Below are 18,045 nucleotides of genomic sequence, written 5' to 3'. Positions count from 1 at the left end.
GTTGGCTGCTATAATGGGTTTTAATTGGTTAATCTACGCTGATGCAGTCCAAGAGTTTAACAAAATTTCTTTGTGCAAGGGAACCACTAACGTCCAGAAGAAATTTATTTACACCAAGAACTGCTATAATTGCTTGGTCAGAAAGAAGCCAGCCTTGGGAACACCCCCACATCCTCCTACTCTTTGTATTAACCTTCCACATTAGTTGTGCACCGTAGCAAACCATGATTAAACACAACCCATGATTTACAAATTCACTTCAAACTATATTTTTAAATCTGATTCCTGCAACTACCACGGTTTTTGTCAGTGCACACATAACATGAAACCATGGTAAAAGCTGGGGAAGGAAGGGGAGGTGGTAATTCCTCCAGAGAGGGGAGAATGTGCATTACTTAGGCTGGCTCTTGATTTGCAAGCAAGGTTTTCAGCATGCACGTGACATCAAGACACCAAAGCGGACAGAGGGCTCTGCATAGTAGGGCCAAGAAGCACATGGAGATGGCAACCAGCCAAACAGCCTACTTGTAAAAGCATGGGAGTGGGTGAAGAATGCAGCTTTTACTACCACAAAATTTATTTGCACACACCATTCCTTCTGCATATTTGGTCAAGAAAGAACCCGGAACAGCTCCCGCCCTTTGCAGATGGACTTGTTGAACTTTCAGTCCAAACCAACTTTTAATCCATCCTTTACAAATGAATACCATGAGCCCTTCCAGTAAAACCGTAATCCTAGAGAACGGAGAGATACCTCTCCTTTCTGGCCCTACCAGCTTCACGATTCTCATTCATCTAGGCTTGTCACTGGCAGCTACACTCTAGTAATTGCTCTTAGGAAGGGCTCTACCTCATGTATACAGTATGTTTAATGGGGCTATATGTTGATGTAAGGATGTTTACATTCTGGCCAGGAACTCTGCCTCCAACCACAACCCTAAGCAATGAGAAGAATGTTAATTACACCACTGTCTTTCTACCTTTCCCACACACACCCCACAACCTTCAGTAAAGACATTCCCCTTCAGTATATATACAGCTTCCCAATGCAACCCTAAATTCCATACATTTTAGACATATTTACCATTATGCTTTCTGCATTATACCAACTAAACGTCTGCTTAAGGGCAACTTCTATCAGGTGCCAATGTACAGAGAATCCAGAAAATTCTGTAATTTATGTGGGGAAGCAGGAAGGCGTTGATCAACCTGGAATGTTCCATTAAAATCTGCTATAAATCCGATTTCAAGGGTCATTTTAGCTAACCTATTCAATTTGGATAACTAAACCCATATAAACAGTATTGAAATAGAGCTAGATAACCATGTTTTAAAAATCAGGCTCAAGTGCAGAAGAGAGGAACCGATCTTCCTGAGTTTAACTAAGCCCTGCATAGTTCCTATATTTTGAGTGTAAAGAGAGCAGAGCACTAGTTAAGAGATTGAGCTGCAAATCAGGGCGTCTCTGATTCAAATCCCACTTATGAAGTCACTAGTGGGCCTTAAGCAACATTCCCTCACCTCCAGACACACTAAACTGACCTACATTACATGGTGGTTGTAAGGGTTACCAAGATAATTGTTGCGAATTTATTTATTTATTTATTACATTTTTATACCACCCAATAGCCAAACCTCTCTGGGCAGTTCACAAAAATTAAAACCACAATAAAACAACCAACAGGTTAAAAGCACAAATACAAAATACAGTATAAAAAGCACAACCAGGATAAAACCACGCAGCAAAATTGATATAAGATTAAAATACAGAGTTAGAACAGTAACATTTAAATTTAAGTTAAAATTAAGTGTTGAAATACTGAGAGAATAAAAAGGTCTTGAGCTGGCACCAGGCGGTCCTCTCTGGGGAGCTCATTCCACAACTGGGGTGCCACAGCGGAGAAAGCCCTCCTCCTAGTAGCCACCTGCCTCACTTCCTTTGAAGGAAGGAAGTGTTCCTCTATGAGCACACTAAAGTGATATAAAAACCACCACCATCATCATCCATTCACTACACCTTGCTGAGACCTGTTACACAGTTCTTTTACATATTAACTACACGTCTCTTAAAAAGAATGAGGTATAGGGCATACTAGTTTAAGAACCAGAAGTTTGCACCATGCGATTTCATTAGCTTTCTGGTCCTGTTCTCCTTTCTGAATTTCAACTACATAGATGTCGCCTATTTAAACGTTTGTTGCATCCCGCCTCACATCCAGAATTCTGGGAAGAGGAATATTTAGTCCCATGTTAAACATCAGTTAGCGATCATGTTCACACAGAATAAAGCAGGATTCCAAAGAATCCTGGTTTACTCTTAATGAGCTAAATCAGATTAAGATGAAAGCGAAACACTGTTAAGATCAGGTGGGGGCTGACCAAACCTCCCAGGGCAAAGAGTTCCACTATTCAGCCCTTTCTTGACATCCATTCAGCTTGATTGAAAAAAGGAAAGAAACCTCTTGTGCAAGCACTTGAGTCATTGCTGACTCCTAGAGGGACGCTGGCTTTCGCTGACGTTTTCTTGGCAGACTTTGTAGCGGGGTGGTTTGCCATTGCCTTCCCCAGTCGCGGTTGCCTTTCCCCCAGCTAGCTGGGTACTCATTTTACTGACCTTGGAAGGATGGAAGGCTGAGTCGACCAGAGCCAGCTGCCTGAGAACCAGCTTCCGCTGGGATCGAACTCAGGCCGTGGGGAGAGTTTCGGCTGCAGTAACTGCCGCTTACCACTCTGCGCCACACGAGCGCTTGATTACCCAACTATTATTGCCAACTTACTCCTCTCGCTGTAGGTCCCACGAATTTTGATGGCAGTTAAATTGAGGAGCAGCTTCTGGAACTCAAATGGGGTGAGAGAAGGCCTCCAGGGATAATCTGTTGCTTCATGGAGCCTAAAAGGAAGAAGCATGGGTCACTTTTAAATGCTCTAAAGAACTCACTTGTGCAACGGTCACGTTCCTTCCGCCAGGGCACCTGCTTTTGCCAGGTTTCAGTGAAGGGGTGTGTGCTCACCTGATTCTCTCTCTTCCCCCAGCCAGTCCAACAGATTGAAGAACAACTTCCCAAATCACTGTTTCTTCCCCACCCCACCCCACTTGTATTAGAATCCCAAGAGTCCTGACACAGCCTGCCTGCCCAGCAGAGCCATCAGCTTACGGGCCACATTTTCCAGCACGACCTCCCAAAGCCATCCCAGCCCAGAAGTGCCACGGCAGCTGCCAAGCAGCCTGCTGTCTTTCTGTCACAGGGGTGCAGAGTCTCTTGTAGCTCAAGGGCCAAATTCCATTTTGGAGAAGCTCCCAGGGGCTGCGTTCTAAGAATGGGTGAGGGAGAAGGCAAAAGGGGGTGAGGCCAAGGGCAGAAGGGATGGGGGTCAAAACTACCAGCCTATTGTAGCTGAAAGCTCTTGCTGTCAGTAACCCACATTTCAACCTTTTAGAATGGGGAAACAAACTGGACAAAAGCCAAGAAACTACCAAACGATCAGGGCTGGAGGAAAGGGGAATGGGTGCAGCCAAGTGGAGGGCACTGGAAGGCCAGATTGGGACTCTAGGAAGGCTGGATTCTACACTTAGAGCGGACTTCTCTAAGCAACAGACGTGGGTTTAAAATGCCCTCACAGCAAAGTGTCAAATGTAGATCCGAATATAGATCTAGATGTTTTGTTCTGACTGTATTTTTAATATTATACTGGTGAGGAACAAGGCAGAGGGAACACAGTGGAGTGGAGAGCCAAAGGTGTCCACATGACAGATCACATAACTGTGCACAATGAGAGCATGGGCCAGAGAAAATGCTCTGAAGGCAGAGGAAGAAACCTTTATTATCGTTGAAGCTAAGCTGGTCTGCCCATGTAAGCTGCCTGAATGGGAGAATGTCTGCGGACCAATACGTTAGTTCCCCAAGTTCAATACCTGTAATTCGTCTGGTTTAAAATGTGAAAGTCAGACAGACTCTTAAATCTCCCACCATTAAAAATCTATGGGAGTGGAAAATATTTAAGTTTATCTGGATCATATTCCTTCCCTTTCTTTCTGTTTTTGGTCACAGAAGTTACCATTTTTTTAGATCACATAGCATTGCTCACATCTCACAGTTAAGACTGCAACATTTAGACAATTAATGGGTTAGAGAAATCAATTAAAAACCTATTGCACGATTAACAACATGCCCTCGATTAAATCGGCAGGAGATATTTTTAGAGTAACATTATTATTATTTTAATACCGATACTTTCAAAAACCATAGGTAGACAGAGCCATCTTTAAAAAGATGCTCCTTGTCCCCTCAGATACAGGAGTGAATGCCTCTTTTAATATGCAACTCGCTGCCCTTCCCCAAACTCCAACTAGGAAGTGGCACTGGAAATTCACACATGCATTCTAGAAACTGTACACCCCCCAGAGAACATGGCTTATCGAGATGTTGAAAAGTATAATAAATAAAACGAGTTACGCATGCTCAATCATTACGAGCCAATTCTGAATGCTGGGGGGGATCCATTTTAGCCCCCACCCCACAGCCCCAGCATTTGCAGATGTTGTTCATTTCAGCCAGCCCAATTATGATTCAAGCTAAAGGAGTATTCACCCATATTTAATATGTTCTGAATTCCAATGTCTTTAAAGAAACATTTTATGCTGTGTCAGACTCTGGTTAAAGCAGTTTACTTTTCCTTCAATCAGTCTTGAACTTCTACAGATAAGAAACACACTCCCTTACCTGAAGGCATATTTCAGTGTGTTCTCGCTGGGATAGGAGTTGCCTTGAGCAATCAGAGGTACAGATACTCTCAGTCCAGCGCCCTCAAGGACTATGTCCTCAGCAGAAAGGCGAGTGTCCCGCCTATCGACCCGAAAAGAGAATGTCAGGTTTTGGCCGTAACTCAAGATTTGATTTCCAAGGAACTTGCCTGAAAGGAGAGCAAGAAAGTCCATATCCAAGTAATGGTAAAGGCAGAAAGATGAATTGCACATAGGTTTATATTACCCTTGAATGAAAATAACCACTTTCTCCTGTTACCTGGTGCAATGAAGTAGATGGGAAAAGGTGTGTCTGAGATCACAGAGATGTCTTGAGTCTCCGTAATCCACTGAACTGAGATTTCAGACCCATCTCTTTGTTCCGCGTGCCACTCTTCTTCTCCTGATAGTCACAAGAAGAAGTCATCTCACGTTAAGAATGAACTAGTTCACACTCAATGTATGATTTTTTTTAAAAAAAAAACCTAGTTGCATTTTTATAAACTTGTATGCCAACTTGCCTTGGAAAGCCTTTGAAATGAGAGAGGAGCAGATGTCAACAGATGCTAGGAAATGGTTTGTGGGAGGAAAAATGCTGTGGCCTAACCAATAGGCAATAGACATTTTTTGTTGTTCATATTATTGCCCTGCTCATATATAAAGTTGGGGGCAGAAGCAGGTCTAATGAGAAGAAAGGAAACCTTTCCTCTCTCCACTGTAACTCTCTGTGCTCTGTTACTTCAGACAGTTTTCTCCACAACCTGGCTCACTTCCAGTATCAGAGCCAGCCTAGAGAGAAAGGAGTTTGAAGTGTTAAAGCATGAGGAGGCAAGAGGACTAAGATCTAGGGCTTAGTTGCCAACATTCCTTCGGATAAAATTAGGTCACTACTTTTCATTTATGCTTGAACAAAGCAGCTACTTGAACAACAAATATGGCTGCCCTTGGGATGACTCATTTGGTCCAAAGTCTATTCATTTCTGTCACTAGATGAAGTTATGTTTTGCTGTCTACTTGGAGTAAAAGAACTGAACTGCCTCTGAAGAAGCATTTCAACTCAAATTGTTTTGGGCCACAGCACTTTCCAACCTGTTTCCTAATACCTGTCATGGTTCTCCTCTCTTGTTGGTGCTGCTGTCCATATTTAGTTCTTATGATGTCTATGCCACGACTCCTACTTTTATATACAGCCAAAGAAATTTTATTCTTAACTTCAGATCCACCCCTGCCATCTTTTCAGCCTACATGGGTTCCATATGGGTTCCATATGGGTTAAAATGGGAGCATTTTCACATAACAATGAACCCAAATTACTGGTTTATCTTAACTAACTGTGAATGAACAGTGTGCTAGTGCAGGCAGCCTGTTTAATCCTGCTTTGTCACATCAGCAAGTAAAACAGACCAGACATCAAAAGCCAGTTTCCTAAGTTTGTTGCTCTCAAACAAGCCAGGCTCCTAGTTTGTTGCTCCCAAACAAACTACAATTCATAAGCCAATATCAAATGCTGATTTATTTGTGATTTATGAATCCAGGCTTGTTTGAGAGCAACAAACCAGGAGCCCATGTTTGGACGTCATGCCAAGCTTCCCATTTCTGGTTTGTTTTACCTATCTATGCAATGGTCAGCGTAACTGTAAAATTATAACAGTATTAAAACTAACAAAACGACAGTTTTCTGGTTCAAGTGTAATGGGAAACTATGGTTCAACATTGTTTGCATTATGGCACATGAGAGAAGAGTTCACATGGACAAAACACTCATTCGCTGTCCAATAAATCATGGCTTATAAGACAGAGATTGAATGTCTGACCCAGGACTACAACACATCACAGAGGTAAACGTTATTTAAAAAGAGAACGGCAGGCACATGAATAAGAAGCAACAATTAAGCTAGGCATGGTCAACTTCAGTGTTCAGGGACCACTCTGGTCTCCAAACAATAGCCTGGGAGCCAGAACTATCCAACACCCTCATGGATGGTTGGCTCTATAATAAGGTTGCCATCCCCTAGAAGATTATGCCAAGTGGTAAAGCAAATGTGTGACTGGATGGTATGGCATCACAGATTTCAGCGGGGAAGGCCTGAGAAATAAATGTGCTTTCTGAAAGGTCCCCAGAAGAGTAAATTTGGCAGTGGTCCTTTGCTTTCCTAGAACTGCATGAGCAGAATAAAACACATGGGGGATTCATTGCTTCTGTGCCTTACAAAACATAAACTTTGTTACTGCACCCTGACTAAAACTTGGCAGAGCCACCAAGCACCAAATAAAACCGCTTGGAGTGGGGATGGATTCAGCCCATACACTAATTAACCCTGAGCTAACCCATTAAGGGTGCAATCTTATGCACGTTTAGACAGAAAGAAGTCCTACAACTCCATTCCCCCAGCCAGCCATTCCAGCTGGAGAATGCTAGGAGTTATAGTACATTTTCCCGTCTCAACAGGCATAGGATTGCACATTAAGAAATCTAAGGCGAAAGTTAGAAATTGCAAAATTCATTTGACTTTATGTCAGCTTTTTTCTTCCTTTTAAGAAAAAGCACAGCTCGTTAAGGTGCATAATTACATGGTTTATACTTCCAATGGCTTAACAAATTGAATTTACTGGGATAGCACTGCCGGACTAATATGTTGCATAGTCTATTCTCTTCTTGTTGCCATGTTATCAATTTATACTTTATCTTGACTTCTTGATTTATTTTGCTGGAAAACAAAGTGAGTGAGTTTCTTTATTAAATGAAAATAAATTATTTAAATGTTTTATGGTTTGCATGAGTTAGGGCAGGTCTTGTTCATGTCCGATTGAAGCCTGAATTTACCAGTCTGGAAGCTGGAGGTAATTCTGTAGATACTGTACCCAACGGCGTTGGTACAGACAGACGAGTGCCCATAACAGAAGCAGGGAGTACATCCTCTAGGATTGGCAGAGTCCAGGTTAAAAAAGCCAGGTTTGCACCTAAAAAATAAAAGGCAACACTGACATTTCTAATCCATCTTCCCCCTATTGCTCTTCTGCCCCTGCACACATATTCACATCTTTAGGAAAGTCTCATTTAACTAGGCCACACCCACAATACGTCAACCGTGCTAGACTACTGCGTGTCAGAGTAGCACTTCCCATTGTGTAAAGCAGTGGACAGCAGCTTAAAAAAAGTGCTGTGAGAAGAAAATGAGGGAAGGTAGACGTTGTCCTTCTGCTGTGGTGTAGTAAATAGAGCACTTGATTGAACCTGGAAAATTTGGATTCAATTTTTTAATTAGAATGGCACTTCAGTTTATACTGCAATGGTTTTTGCCATGGGTTTGTCTGTGTTGTGCTGGAGAGCAGTGGCCCAACCTGGTGCAAATACAGGTACAGGGGGTATCTAAACACATACATCTGTCATAGGTAATTTCATTCACCTTGTGCATCTGCAACAACAATAGTATGATAATACCAGTGATCTCCACAGCAAGAATGACTGCCACATAAAGGCTTTGTTCTCACAAACAACAAAGGGCTATACCACTGCAAGGATAGAGATGGGAAGGCTCAGAAAAAAACCCAGAAAAATCTGGGGGGAAATCAGTTTCCCCCCATTTTTCCCCGAAGCCTTTTTTGATTTTTTTTCTGAAAAATTGGAACGATTGAAAAAAAAATGAAGAAAAAATGGATTATGGAATGTTTTGTTTTAGCATGATGAATAAAATGTTTAAGACAAGGCGTTCAGATACTTACTTCTCCAAATGATTTCTAAAAACTATGTACAGTATCAGATTATTACAATTTCTGTGCACTGAGGACAAGCAAGTCCTAGGTTGCAAACCGAGACTACAACTCTCAAATAAAACAGCAAGATGCATTTCTGCCTCTAGGGGGCAGCACTGCCATTGAAAGATACTGAAACTGATAGTGCTAGCTATAGCTCAGAAAATTAGTCTGATTAAATTTCATGCACATGCCTTGAATCTTGGTTCCCCCCTTTTCTCAGTTCTTTGTATGGGAATGGGTGCTTTATGTCTGCTTGACACTGTGGAAGACTAGTGGAGACATAAATAATTTTCTTTGTACTAATGTTGATGGTTTCTTCTGTTTGTTTTTAAATTGTTTTTTACCTACTCCTCATAAACTGGCAAAACCAAAGAGGTTCCTTACAGTTCAGGAGCATGTAGCTCCATTTGTTACCAAAAAGTGTAAAAAATTTAAAAAGTAAATTAAATTTGTAATAATTGCTTGAATACATTGCACTTTTAATATTTCAAATGTGATAATTTTATGTCAAACCAACTTGTACATAATTATAGTTTATGTTCCTAAAGTAACAAAGTGACTTTCAATCTGTAAAAAGTGCTAATATTGGTGTTTTTTTCAATTTTTCTGAAAATTTCCGGGGGTTTTGCTGGGAAAAAATGGGGGAAAGCCCCAGGTTTTTTCCCCATGGCTTCAAAATTTCTGTAAATTTTACATCTCTGTGCAAGGGTTGGTCTGTGTATATATGTATGTGTATTTGTGTTTGCGTATATACACATACATATATAATTAGAAAGAAATTGCCACTGCTGCCAATGATGAACTGTCCCCTGAACCCATCAGCAAATTTCACTGCTCCTTAATTGCCAAAACAGCCCCGTTTCAAATGTCCAATTTCTCTTTCCTCACAAATTTCAGCCAAACGTTCTCTAGTGAGAACTTTCAGTTTCTTCCTAGCCCAGATACAGATTTAATCACTTGTCACAAAAACACTGCTCTCAACCATGAAGCTACCTCACAGGATAAAATGGGATCATCCTAATGTATGCTACTTGGAGCACCTTGAAGTAAGGGCAAAATAAAAAAAGGCAACAATAAACTGTCCCATGTTAAAATACTATGACGTAATGCAACACCACGTTACCTCTCACAGTTGAACCCCTCTACATTATCTCTGCAGGTACAACGCCCCGTTTCCACGTTGCACTCATCTGTGCTGCCAGCAGGATCGCAGGAACACCGCCTGAATGAGAAGAATGAAGCCTAGTCAGAACATGAGGAATGTCATGTCTAACTTTACTGCTCTTGTTTTGGAAGAAGGTGTTTCAGGTAATCAATCAGAATCAGATTTGGAAATAGAGGAGGCAGCGCTAGACACTAGCCAGCCTGTACCAGTGGGGGAGAAAGCTCTCACGGGCGATTCACTAGCTGGGAGTCAGCCCTCTCCAGAGCTTATCTCCTCAAGGCCAAATCCTACAGACTCAGTGGGGAGTGAGGGTGCTTCCGGCGGCGAGCATTCCGAAACACTAACTGATGCTAGAATCCGCAGGAAGCTGAAATGCACGGCACAAAAAGAAACCGTGAGAAAGTCGGAGAGATTACACCAGAACTGACCACTGCACCAGGCGCTTTGAAGTTATGGGCATTTGAGAATTCTTGAAAGGACAATTGTCTTGCTTAGTTTGCATAGTGTTGCCTCAGGGGACATTTCCAAGAGGTAGCCTTTATTCAGGTAGAAGAGACATTTGTTGTTTAATAAAAGCTTTGTAGATTACTTAGCAAGCCTCATCATTTGCCTCCCATCGAAAGTACAGTACTCTGAGAGACATGACAAGGAAGAATAAGGAATCAAATTTCTAGACTATACGTTCTCCCTTGAAACAACTGCCTTCCTCTTCACCTTGACCTATAGGAAACATTAACATTTACCTGCAACCAGCCTCTGTGAGAGAATGGAAGCCAGACTGACACCTATCACATTTGTCGCCCATCACGCCAGGTTTACAGCTGCACCGTCCATAGTTGTCACACTGGGTGCTGAGGGAGCCTGTGAGAACAAGATGAGATTAAGGTGCTATTAAAAACAAAGACAAATAAATCATACCACTCTACTGGTCCTTCAAACTATGCTCTAAAGAGTGAAAACAAACTCTTGAACAGAGAAGATCACAACAACATATTATTAGGGTGACCATATGAAAAGGAGGACAGGGCTCCTGTATCTTTAACAGTTGCACAGAAAAGGAAATTTCAGCAGGTGTCATTTGTATATACGGGGAACCTGGTGAAATTCCTTCTTCATCACAACAGTTAAAGCTGCGGGAGCTATACTAGAGTGACCAGATAAAAAAAGAGGGCAGGGCACCTGCAGCTTTAACTGCTGTGATGAAGAGGGAATTTCACCAGGTTCCCCATATATACAAATGACACCTGCTGAAATTTCCTTTTCTATGCAACTGTTAAAGATACAGGAGCCCGGTCCTCCTTTTCATATGGTCACCCTAATATTATTCCTGTAGCCCACAAGGACTAACATGACGATCTGTAGATGAATTAAGATGAAGTAAAATATGCAACAATATGCAAGTTCGAACAGCCTTAAGATTTCCACTTTAGACATTCAGCAATTTGGCCAGCTGCTATATCCATGATGCAATCATCTTATATCTAATTAATCAAAAGCACTATATAAAATAAATATTGAGTAGTCAAGAGGGTGATAGGCATTTAAAGAATTAGTACTAATTGTTTTGGCATTGGTTTTCTACTTTCCTTCTCCCTCTCCATATTATTGCCATTGCCTTCTGATTTTAATCTAGGACCCCTAGGTCATGTCCTTTCTCTATCTAGGTCCCTTTCTTTATTTGCTGTTTTGCATTTCAGTCAGCAATCCTTCCCCCTACATGCACGCTTTAAACTTTCCTTAAAAATTCCTTTTAACTTTCCCTCAATCCAGAGGGAGAGGCAGGTAACAAATAAATATATTATTATTATTATTATTATTATTATTATTATTATTATTATTATTATTATTTACTCTGGACTTTATTGTTTACTATTTGACACTTCCATCCCTCCCCCCATGTGCATGGGAAAAGGGAGTGTGTTTTAAGCGTAATGCATCCTGTTTTCTGCCTGCTACACTTGAGGAAGTTTAAAAAGCATCTTGTGATTCAGCTGCAGGAGCCTGAGGCTCAGAAGCAAAAGACAAAAACCTCTGACCTTGCAGTGGGCTGTTTGTTGTAGAATGTACAACTTCTATGTAAAACATAGCAGCAAGAGCATGTAATTCTAAAAACGATATTAATTGCACTAAACAAATGCTTCGTTTTCACTGAGGTGGCAACCTGGGTCTACACTGCACCACTTCAGCTTGCAGATGTGAGTTCAACTAATGGAACAGTCTTCCCCAGAAAATAATAATGAAAATTCAATGCCTAAAGAAAACCAGATGACAGGAAGGATGGTTCTAGCTTAGCTTTTTCTCAACATGCCACTTTTCTATATGCAGAGAATGTTTCTGTATGGAAGAGCATTTAATCATATGAGCTCCCACCTGCAGTCTGAAGTGGTTCAGTAGCACACACACATGGAGATTTACAGGCTTAATGAGAATTAGGCCAGGTACCACCCAAGTTTCAGCACCAGTCCAGACTCAAAAATCCCAGATCTTTTCATAGAAGACTCTGACCAAAGGCCAAAAAGCCAGTCATCAAAAGTCAGGCTTCACCTAGGAGTTCATTCCAAAACTTCAGAGCTATGAGCTTTGGGCTCTCATAAAGAGAAAGACACCCTCTGAAATAATGCAAGTGTCAAGCCACTAAAGCACTGGCCCTCAATGAGCCTTCCTGAAGGGTCACTTTACTAACTGAATGAAGTGTGGTGGGCCATCACCTCATCCTGCATCTCCTCAAGTGGCCTGTCAATATGTTCCATTACCACATAAGTCACAGATTTCTCCAAAGTTTTTCATTTGCAATTTGGCTACTGGACAAGCACCATTATAAGATCCGGTTCAGACAATCAAACAACCCACGTTTTGTTAACAGTGGATTGTCTGCAAATAGTCAGGAGAAAGTGAGTGCACTGGCTCCTGGTTGCTCCCCCACTTCCACTTTGCTACGCAACCTGGGGAGACCTTGCTAAGCCTGAGCTGATGCCTGAAACTTGTTTTTCCTACAACAATCCTGGGTTCCAGGTTTGGATGTCACAGTGAAACTGCAGTTCCTGGGTTGTTTAGTAAAGCAGAAGTGGGCGTATGCTTTACTCACTCTTGCATGCTCACATGGTTGTTTGTTAACCATGAATTATTTGATAAGCTGAGCCAGGTCATTGTGTACTAGGGATGTCATTGTTGGAAAATCCAGTTCTTTTTTGACTCAATAGTGTTCCACAGCGTGTATGACTTGATTTGTGTTTGCTAGCTCAGCTGCGGTCTTTTCCCCAAACTTCAAGAATGTTTCTGCGCATTTTGGGACAGGTGGCAAGGTTCTGCAATTTCCACAAATTACAGCTGAATTTGCACAAATTGCTCAGAAATTTGCGCAATTTACAGAACTTCTCCCCCTGCCCACAAATGCTCAAAATTACCGGAAAATCCATGATTTGACCTGACCCACTACAGATTGAATTGGGCGCCACAATGTGAACCAATACAAGTCCAGGGGAGCAAGCCTAAAAAATCCCATTGAACTCCACCCCTCAAATGGTCTTTCCTACATCCCTACTGTGTACCAGATATGGCCTAGGCAGCTCAAGTTGCTAATTCCTACATTAAAGGCTCAGAAAGCCAAAGACAGATAAATTGGCCTAAGAGGATAACTGGCATTTAATGGATGGACATTTCAAAAACTAGGATGCACTAGGACCAATTATTTTGCTTTTCAAGTCTGGGTAGCATCTGTAGTTTAAAGAGATGATGAGTCAACTTTTCAATACGAAAGCAAGACCTAATTTCACCTTTAGGCTAAAATGAGATTCTGACAAAACAAAACCTGTATGCTGAAGGACGATTAAACAAAACAGAATCATCTGGCAACAAAGAGCTCGCGAAACCCTTTACCATATACAGTCAACATTCTTCAGTCTAGCCTATAATTATTTAGAAACAATTACTCAGACAAAAATACCATCTTAAATCAACACACGCACTTTAAATATACACTGGCTGCCTGTGTGTTATGGAATATATGGCAAAGGTTTAATGCTCCTTATCAAGCCTTGTAAATTTGCCCATGAATACCTGAGCAATCAATTTTCACCACTGCATTGTTCATACTGGGGACAAAAGCAAAACAGGAGTTCCCACCACAGCCCAACTCTGGTGTAGAAACACAGACTGCAGCTTCAATTGGTGTCTGAGTTTGGATACTTCCACTTGTGTGTAAATTTGGTTTGCAAAAGGTATGTAGTTTTTGTTTAAATGTTTTAGATACATAATTATATTTATAGATATACTAATGCCCAAGTACAAAACTCTGTTTGTAGGACATGCTAGATACCGGGCTGGACCCGGCGAGAGTTGCTGGTTGGGGTGATTAGTAGCTGGCTGGGCTACTAGGAGGAGGGCTTTCTCTGCTGTGGCACCCCGGCTGTGGAACGAGTTCCCCAGAGAGGTTCCTTTCGTTGCCAGCTGAAGACCTTTTTATTTTCTCAGTATTTTAACAACTAATTTAACTTAAATTTAAACTCTACTGTTTTAATTTCATATTTTAACCTATATCAATTTTTGCTGTGGGGTTTTATCCTGGTCATGCTTTTTATATTGTATTTTGTATTTGTATTTTTAAATTGTTGGTTGTTTTATTATGCTCTTCATGGTTTTAATTTTTGTGAACCGCCCAGAGAGCTTCGGCTATTGGGCGGTATAGAAATGAAATGAAATGAAATAAATAAATTAAGAACCCTAGAACAAAGTGTGGATTCTGAGTGGTTTGATAACCAGCCTTACCAGGTTGGGATGTCACGACAAGCCATGCCTGGCGAGGGTAATTAGGGAAAACAACTGACACATGCAGGCTGTGTTCAGAAGACATCTTAAACCGTGGCTTTAACCATGGTGAATAAAGCAAGAGGCCTTATTCGCTGTCGTTAAAGCCATGGTTTAAGGCAGTGGTTCCCAAACTTATTCAGGTAACTGCCCACTTGGTTCCACAAACTCATGCCCAGTGCCCCCTACACTATAAAAATCATTATTCAAAATAGCGGTTTTCAACGACCCACTAAGGAAGATAATAACAAATTCAAAACAATAACAATTAATTGAATATTTATTCAAAATCCAATTACATTTTTTAGTTTATTCAATTAAACATAATTGATGAACTTGATCCAGTGATATCATCTTTTCAAAGTCTGATAGTCATTTAGCAAGAATATTAGATAGCACATTTAGTAACTAGGGTAGAGTAACTCACTCTTCTGTAAATTCTTAATGTGATGGATGGGCTTGATGAAGGGATACCAGTTTCCCAATGTCTGGTTTAAAGTCACTTAACCGGAGTCTTTAATCACCAAGTTTAGTAATCTGGAGTCAATTTCTTTGCTTGGAGAGAAGTAGGCAGACCACACCAAAACCACATTCCACCAAATATGATGTTGGAAATGCAACCAGGAGCTTCTGAACCACTCTCCATAGTGCAGGATAGCGATCAGAAATTTCCTTCTGTAACCAAAACTCCTGGTACGGAAAAGACCACCTCGAGCGCCCCTGCCACCCCTTTGCCTCTTAGCACCCCCCTGCCGCCCCCTTGCCTCTTAATGCCCCCCTATGCAATTCCACTGCCCCCAAGGGGGCAGTACCGCCCACTTTGGGAACCACTGGTTTAAGGTGTCTTCTGAACACAACCTAGCTTTCTGGCTTTAACCACCATGGTTAAAGCCATGGTTAAGATGTCTTCTGAACGGGCCCACTGATGTTTAACAACTGAGAAACACAGCATTTCAGCATCCCCACCACTCACCAACAGGGTTGCAGTTACACGACAGACATGTTTCCTCGCTTCCAAGGCGGTAGAAGTTCTCTCGGCACCTCTCACAGTTTGGCCCATCAGTGTTACCAAAGCAGCCTGTGCAGTGGCCACCATGGCCTGTGGAACGGTATAGCTCAGGGTCAAAGTAACATTCCTGCGATCGCCCATTGCAGTTACAGGCTGGAGGAAAGGCACAAACAGGTGTTTGTTAGATAGGCTACGTTTATAAAGTACATTTCCCTTCCCAATTTGACACCCCTCCACTGCAACGGTTCCTGAAGCAAACACTACAATGTCTATAATATTTTAGGATTAGGAGCTCAGTCCGGGCATGCAGGTTAATATGAAAAGGGGGAGAGAATGCTGGCGGGGAATAATGAGAGAGGCCAGAAAATTAAGCAAACGTTCCTGCCTGTTTGGAGATGCAATAGGAGTTTGCTCCTTCACATAAGACTTCAGATTTACTATAAAGAAACAAAGAGACATTCTGTACAATTCAGGTTAAAAAAAATAAAAAGGGTGGAGGGAATCCAGATTACTGTGGTTTCCTTTCTTCTGGTTCATAGGGGCACCACAAGTACCACAGGCAGAGAGCATTTGCAATACTTCTGAATTGCAGCATGAGAGCCCAGATGTTGGCTGTGGCTGAGAACTTTGGTTCGCAATGATTTGTTTTTAGAACACAGGCTGAATATTGAACTAAGCAAAAATGGAAGGACCAGTAACACTGGCTCCCCCCACTGATTCCTGTGAGAATTGGAGCACAGCTAGAGGGGTCTTCAACCCACTCACCCCTCCCCATGTGAACAGCAGAGGCTTTGGGAGAGCTGACCTCTTGCTATGCTCAGGGGCCAAACAGACAGCCCGGATTGAGCTCCCAGGCTACTGGCTGCCAATTCATCAGAAAACTGGCTGGGGGATGCTGAGACTTGTAGTGCAACACAGCTGGAGGGCACCATGTTGGGGAAGGCCGCACTAGGACAGGGACAAAGCGCTGGGCATGGAAGATGCTGCTGAGTGTACTAGATTTTCTATCCGGCTGTCCTTCCAGCTGTGCTACAGTTTTCTACCCTTCCCACAGCCCTCCCACACAGTTACGCTGCTCTCTGGCATGCAAACTGCATGGAAAGATAACGGTGAGACCAGCCTTCCCCAGCTGCATCCTGTGAGAGAGAGAGAGAAAGAAAAAGGTTTCTGCTTTCCTTAGCGCAGACAGAACTAATTGCTCATGTCTAGGAACGCGAAACAGAACAAGAGCCATCAGACACCAGTTTTGTCAGGCTTTCAACTCAAGTCACGGATACACATGGACGGCTGGGAACTCTGAGAGTACATAGGATGCCAGAAAGGAAGGAAAAATGCATTGTGGAGATGCTCCTTGTGTCTCTCCATCTTATAAGGTAGTGATTTCCACACCGTGTGTCAGGGCACACTACTGTAAACTGTGTCTTCAAAAATTAAGCCACTCTGTTGGACGCACACAATCAATGTTCCCCACCGCCACCCAAAGCAGGGAACCCCTTTGTAGCACTCAGCTGACCCACTGGTCAACATATGGGCAGTACCTTCACCCCAAGGAAGGGAATTAGGAAGCACCAGGATTCTCTGATACAGCTTGTGCTACAGGTAACAGGTGTGGGGGAATCTCAGAAGCATCCCTATGGCTCAGAAAGCACAGCCCCGTCTCTGCCTGATGGGGCAAAGGGTAGTTCAAGGTGCTGCAAAGCAATGTTGTCTGGGCAAACATGCAGGAGAAGTCCTGCCCACTCTGATCAGGGATATATATCTATATCTATATCTATATATTTAATGAATAATCTCCCCTGGGCCTTGCTAGGCCAAAGTTTATCAAACATTTTAAGGAAACAATTATTTCATACCAGCAGGACTTTGTATAACAAACAGCTTACCACAAGAGCATTTTTGAACTATGTATTATATTTATACACTAGGCTGACTCTCAAAGTACAGTAGGATACAATGGGCAGTATGCAGTGCTGGCAAGCCACCAGCTCTAAACAAGTTACGCTAGCAGGAACAACCAGTAGCACAATGGGAAAGAAGCATTTGCTAGGGGAACCCAAAAACAATCACTTCTGGAATGGGAGAAGTCAGCAGTAGGCCTTTCCATGATCTCTGCTAACTTGTTCCAATTTTGGAAACAGTAGTTTCTGTTTACATTAGCAAGTGCTACTTTCCTGTTGCTCTAGCAGTCATTCTTACTAGCATAGTAGCAGTACTGGATACTGCCCAAATTTTTTAACTTGAACCCTCCCTTCTAAAACTTACTCTGCCTTCCAGGACCCCCTTTCCCTACTCCGCCCACCCCATGTCAATCACTGGTGTTTAGCAAGTGTACGAATGACAGTTTTTATATGCTGTGGGACACCCTGCAACTGCCAGTGAAAACACATATCAGGAGGAATGGATAAGAAATATTATTTCAGCAGAACTGCTATTCTTTATTTCCCTTTGCCTAACAAAAGTTTGTTCCAGACTTTGGCCTGAAGGAGAGATATTGGAACAAGTAGTTCTTCCAGGTCTTTTCAGAATTTCCAGCCAGAAACACAGTAGAAAAGTACATCCTTAACTGTCTCT

At 42.1% G+C, this 18,045-nt stretch overlaps 1 protein-coding gene across 1 annotated transcript in view; it reads right to left on the bottom strand.

Moving 5' to 3' along the window:
* LAMC1 (laminin subunit gamma 1) overlaps positions 1-18,045 on the bottom strand; it is a 146,800-nt gene that overhangs the window by 29,650 nt on the left and 99,105 nt on the right. Inside the window, exons 5-11 of the mRNA XM_063134582.1 lie at positions 15,439-15,627; positions 10,406-10,523; positions 9,621-9,719; positions 7,566-7,702; positions 5,022-5,144; positions 4,722-4,911; positions 2,778-2,890 (exon numbers count right to left, since the gene is read on the bottom strand). Of these exons, the coding sequence (XP_062990652.1) occupies positions 2,778-2,890; positions 4,722-4,911; positions 5,022-5,144; positions 7,566-7,702; positions 9,621-9,719; positions 10,406-10,523; positions 15,439-15,627 (969 nt within the window). The remainder of the gene's footprint in view (positions 1-2,777; positions 2,891-4,721; positions 4,912-5,021; positions 5,145-7,565; positions 7,703-9,620; positions 9,720-10,405; positions 10,524-15,438; positions 15,628-18,045) is intronic.

The sequence above is a fragment of the Elgaria multicarinata genome, chromosome 1, assembly GCF_023053635.1.
Source record: "Elgaria multicarinata webbii isolate HBS135686 ecotype San Diego chromosome 1, rElgMul1.1.pri, whole genome shotgun sequence".
NCBI lineage: Eukaryota > Metazoa > Chordata > Lepidosauria > Squamata > Anguidae > Elgaria > Elgaria multicarinata.
The sequence above is the reverse complement of the archived record's forward strand: the minus strand, read 5'-3'. Positions and strand labels throughout refer to the sequence as shown.